General features: G+C 43.1%; 1 protein-coding gene across 1 annotated transcript in view; it reads left to right on the forward strand.

The window, feature by feature from the left end:
- Positions 1–448: 448 nt before the first annotated feature.
- Positions 449–5,878, forward strand: part of SYNPO2L (synaptopodin 2 like) — a 74,430-nt gene continuing 69,000 nt past the window's right edge. The window contains exon 1 of the mRNA XM_019502427.1: positions 449–753. Within this exon, the coding sequence (XP_019357972.1) occupies positions 649–753 (105 nt within the window). The 5' untranslated portion in view covers positions 449–648. The remainder of the gene's footprint in view (positions 754–5,878) is intronic.

The following is a 5,878-nucleotide window of genomic DNA, read 5'->3' on the forward strand; positions in this document are numbered from 1 at the left end:
CAGCCAGGTTGCCTGGCATGAAGACAACATTTGTTTCTCCAAAGCTCATCACATTAAGATTCCCAAAGGCTGGCTCTGTAGCTGAGCCAGTTGTGAGGGAGTTTGCACTAGTGTCATCTCTCTGCCTGCAGCTGCCATTTTAATGAATTCTGAATGCTGGGTAACCCCAGGAGTTATATGAGAGTGGGAGGGAAAAATATCACTTTTATTGAAATGCTTAAATGGAAGCCCTCCAGCTTTCGGAGCGTGAGACAAAGCTCCAGAGAGAGACAGGATATGAGCTATTTTCAGCCACAAGTCAGTGAGAGACCCATGGTGTATATGCAGGGGGGCAGAAAGGGTTAGATTGACATGACACGTGTGGGACAACTCTGGCCCCTTACCAAAAGTGGAATCAAATGCCTAATCATAGACAGAACAGCAGCTGAGAGTCCAACAGAGCAGGGAAGGCTGGGCTTACCAGTCTGAACTGTCTTCTCGTGCCTTTGAATGTGAGGCAGAAAGTGAGGAGAGGGCTGGACTCAAGAGGAGGTAGATGCCATTTGTGAAGATGGAAGTTAGAGCTGCCATCCCTTAATCTTTGGGGTTTTTTTGGAAGAGGTGAAGAATTCACCAGAGAAGGAAAGGAACCAGAAAGGAGCTGAAGTCATGGGAGCTGAAGAAGAAGTGCTTGTCACTCTGACTGGAGGGGCCCCCTGGGGCTTCCGCCTACAGGGGGGCTCTGAGCAGAAAAGACCCCTTCAGGTGTCAAAGGTAGGACTGCAGGTGTTAACCGTCCAGAGCAATATTATTCAGTTGATTCCAGATATCCCTAGAGGGTCAGGCATCTTCTGCTGTCAGGAACATTCTGCTAATTTAGGGAATCTGAAAGAAGAGCATAGGTGAGATGGTCTGACAGTGCCCTGGGTGCGATGAGGGTTCTGAAATGCATGGTATTGAGATGAAAATAGACAGAAAAGTGGTAGAGAAAGATGTATGCTCTCTAATCTGTGTAAATCACCGCTCTGCATCAGAACCTCGATAATCCAAATACTTTATAAATTACACACCTCTCTCGTCTTGCCAGCAAAGATATAACAGTGGTGACAGGGTAGGAGTGAGGGTTCATATTACTTGGGCTTCCTAATTTGTATAAAAACAGGCAGCAACATATTATGGAATAATTAAGAGGAGTGAAAGAGTTTTAAAGCTGTTTAGCTGCACTTGTCTATTGAATTGAAAAACTCCAGTTTTCACAATAGGTACAAATTACTGAAAGTCTTTAGTATTGGCAAAGGCTGTATAATTAAGTTGAATGTCTCAATTGTTGTAAGCAGTAGGCATTGCTTTAGTTTCCAGTCACCAGAGGATGTTTGGATTGTAGGGAAAATAAAACAGGAATAAAGGAAAACTTTGAGTTGCATTCCTTCTGCCCTATGGCTGTTCTGTTTTTTTCTTTCCTCTGTTCAAAGTTATTACTAGAGAATATTGAAAACTGGTGGTTAGAAAGAAATCCTTCTGCTTTCTTTTACTACACATCTGCTACCTTAGACTTGACACAGCAGAGCACACCCAGCAGTAGGGATGGGAAGGTGCTAAGAACAGCTCTTTGTGTCTCCTTAGAAAGCTTGTCCCCATGGCAAAATATTGGAGAATGGCATATTCTGTGTCACTTGTAAGGCCAAGGAGTGATTGTCTGTAAGATGCTTAGCCAAATGGCTTGGGTTCACAAATGGAAGTGTCCAGTGCAGAGAGAGACCAATAGAACTTTTTCACCAGCCAATAGGGATTCAAGTGTCAACACCCTCAGACCCAGCTATCTGGAACCAGTGGTTCTGTGTAGGATGCAATTTTCACTGCCCCATAAACTGCATAGTCTGCTGCCAGTTTTCCCAGCAGCAGGAAGCGGGGCTGCAGAGGGAAGAGGCACCATTCTGCATAACTTTATACCCCTATAGTTACTGCTTAGAAATGGGCAACAAATGTTAGCCACACATGAATTATACCTGGGATTGAACCAAATACTACCCAGAGATTAATAGCACTTTGAATAGAATATGATCTGGAATTAATGATCATTCTGAATTGACTACTATAAGCTCTGCAACTACTGCAATGCTAATAGTTTCTCATTATCCACACAGTGTATGGATACTTCATATATATTTGCTTAGTGTAAAAATGTTATTTGTATAAATGCCCTTGAGAACTGATCTGCAAAGTATACTACATGCAACATTTATTCCTTTTACACTATCACCTGAAATTAAATCTGACCTAAGGAGATTATTGTTCAAAATTTAATTTTACAATTAATATTTATTTGATGTTTATATTATAGTAGAGGCAGCATTGTCTGTATAGCATGCAGTAGATCCCAGGTTCTGTATGCTGGGACCTCAACAAGATCATACTTTTGATGATCTAAATGCTTAAGAGAAAAGACACCCCCAGGAGCTGACTGGTGGTCTAGTGGTTATGGTCTGCATTGTCATGTTACAAGAACCGAGCTTTAGTCGTGGTTCTTGTTCTTGCTCTAGAGAAGTTTTAGAGAGCTAAAGTCAAGGGGGCCTTGGTTATTGCCATCAATAGGATTATCATTAAGCCTAAATACTGACTGGAAAACAAGAATGCTCTACCACTGCTTTATTGTCATTTTAGAAGCCAGAGTCAGGAAAAGGTCCTGTTACTGTTACAACTTGCCTGTGGATTGTGCCAAAAAACATTTGCCACAGGGCAATATTGTATGTTTCCCTTATGGCTTCGTTAGAGCCTGGAATCTAGAAATGAGGTTGGATAACATTTAGTCCTCTCTACCTCAATCACTGAGAACAGAGCTTTGAAAAGTACTCAGGAAAGAGATATTTATGTTACCAGGCCCATCCAGGATGGTCAGAAAAGGAGCTGTCATTGAGATCCAGCCTGTGCAGCAGGTTACAGTTTAGATAGTACAGCAGTCAGATAAAACAGTGATGAGTGAAATTACAAATACAGCAAGACAGATTAGATGGGTGGGAAGGAGCTATCGGTAGCTTCAGAGCTGCCAAAGAAAGCTGCCAACACGACACCAGGGAAACATTACATTACCATAACAGAAATACTATTGGAGTTCTGGATCAAGCCAGTGGAGTAGAAACCGTATGGATGGGATGGGGAAGGATAAAACAGGACTATAAAGGATTCTGTAGGTTTTATGGCTATGACTATGCTATAAGAAAAGCTTGAACAGAAAAAGCGCTGCCTAAAAATGTCTAGTGCTATGATCACAGGGGATTTGAACTCTACACTTGTAACTAGGAAAGTCATCACAAGAGCTACAAGGAAGAATACATAGCCCTGGAGTTTGCTTCTGTTTTCCATGTAAAACTATGTCAAACACTCAACCAGGCCAGGGACTAATCAAAGCCTAATAAGTGGAAGCAAGCCAACTATGATAAATACATGGTTGTTACATAGGGGCAGAAGAGTTGCCATACCAGATTAAATTAATGGACAATACAGTCTCATATCCTATTGCTCACAGTGGCTAATGTTGGTTTGCTTCACAAAGTGTAAAACTTCCATAGTGTAGCTAATTTTCTAATACAGTTCTGTGGGGAGACACTATCTCAACTCTGCTGGTGACTGCCTCACTCTCTGAAGTATGAGGATTGATAGCTCTGGTAATTTTCCCCTAACTATAAACAGCTATTTATGAACATCTACTCCTTTACTTGTCTGACAACCCTTATTTAGTTGCAGTATTTTTCTCAATAATATCATGTAGCAGTGAGTTCCACAGAATAATTAAGCATTGCATAAATAGTATTTTCTTGTAGCCAGTACCTAGTAGTCCTTGAGCAGCAGCTCTTTGTTCTTGGATTATACAGCAGGGTTAAATGGCATACCTACTAGCTGGCACTATGCTTTTTATTATTTTATATAATAAAAGCACCTAACTAGTTTTAAGATTGAATTTAGTAAGTTTATTAATGGGATAATGTGACTTGGTGCCCAAGAGAGGCATCAAGTGTCCCAGGAGGTCCCTCCATGTCCTATGTTCTATGTCACATCCTTGTGGAGCAGTAATGTTAAGACAGAGTTTAAGTATTATTGTCTTTATTGCAACAAGTGCTTTCTTACATTTTTATTTTAAAAGGCAGCTATACTCACTTTCTCCTGCTTTTCATCTTAACTCCATCTTCGCAGGCTGTGCTTCTCTGCTATATCACTGCTCCTCCTCTCCTCCAACCATACTGGTTGGTTCCTCAAGCAAACTACCTAGCTGTTTCACAGTGTCATGTTGAGTGGTGGGTGACTAAGACACTAGCCTTGGCTGCCCACTTAAAGGGGGTGCAAGAACAATAGCTACTGCCACTGCTGACCCAACCACCACAGCTGCCACAGCTGTCCGGGCCCTGCTGCCACTCCTAAAACTGCTGGTAGGGCACAGGCCCTGGTTGTTGCACTTCTGCTTCACCTTTTCTCCCCTGGGCATTCTTTTCCCACTGGAATCTGGGAGCAGCTCCTGTTTTTTCTCTTCCTTTTAGTAGAAAGTGGACAGGCCCCTTCTCATCTGCAGCTGCTCTTACAGGTGTTTATACCAGCTGGAAAATGCTGCTTTACAAACAGCATTGCTGACAGCACGGCAAGAAGAGGTCAGAAGTTCTGGCCTTTGCAGGCTGAATACTTATGTGGGTGCCCAGTAGACTGAACCAAGCTGCTCCAAACAGCTTTCAGAGTGCTGCTGAACATGTTTTATGGCCTTTCAGCACTTCAACAGGTGCTGTGGGTACCCCTTGGAAGGCATACAGGAAGCAGTGATGGTGGAACTTTCCAAGGAACAGCTGGAGCCAGTGTATTAACAGAAAGTTCACATGGTGCATGTTGTCACAGAGGGGCTTTGGGCATCAGAGTGCTGTGAGATGATCAGGCAGCCTGGTGAGGACAGTGCTGCAGAACTTTCAGGTGGATTTGGAGAAGACTCCTAGGACAGTCCCTATCCGGAAGGATGCTGGTAATTAGGACATTCAGGGCTGGGGGAGAATGGAACCTATAAACAGAAATTCAACTCCTCAGCTTGTGCAAATCAGTGGTACATCAGATGAGGGGCTGGCCCACAGTCCCCTGGGCATAACCAGGACAGAATTAAGAAGGACAAGGAAAGTGCATTCATATGGGCATACTATCTCAAACCAGAGCAATGAGAAGGCAACATGGTTAGACAGATGTGACCTCAGAAAGCAGGTATGCCATGCCTTTTGTGTGGGTTTTGCTCTTCAGGACCAGTTACAAAACCAAATATTGATTTAGTGTATTTATACACCTGCTCAGCAATTTCTATTGGATGTGTCCTACACACAATCACAGGCCTGATAGGGACTGCATCAAGCCCAGTCCCTAAAAGAAGATTTTAACTATTGGAATGATCTTCTAAGCCAGGGGTGAGCAATTATTTTGGGCAGAGGGCCACTCACCAAGTGTTGGCAAGCTGTCAAGGGCCACGTTAGTAGCTCCATTCCTTGAAAGATATTCTGCCCCTGGTTGACATCTTGGGGCTTGAAGTCCCACCCCCTGGCCACCAGAAGTCCCACACCTTGCCCCTAGAAGTACTCCTTTCAGCAAGGGGTTTTCTCATCTTAGAACCAGAAAAGTACCAAGTTGTATTCTAAAAAGCAAGCACCTAAAATATTCATTAATTTGATTTCAAAAAATATTTTTGGCCTGGTTGACATGCGTTTCTGTAGTGCGCATAGAAGTGATTGTATATAATAGCTTAAAATGAAGTCTTACTCTTGTATATTGTGGAGGGTATAGGCATGTCGGGTGTGGGGAAGGGTGTGGGTGTGTCTGTGGGGGGTGGATAGGTGTGGGGGTGTGGAGTGAGGGAGCATGTGGGTATGCGTGTCAATATGTGGGG

This window comes from Gavialis gangeticus, unplaced genomic scaffold (assembly GCF_001723915.1).
Source record: "Gavialis gangeticus isolate Ggan-Ray unplaced genomic scaffold, GavGan_comp1, whole genome shotgun sequence".
Classification (NCBI taxonomy): Eukaryota; Metazoa; Chordata; order Crocodylia; family Gavialidae; genus Gavialis; species Gavialis gangeticus.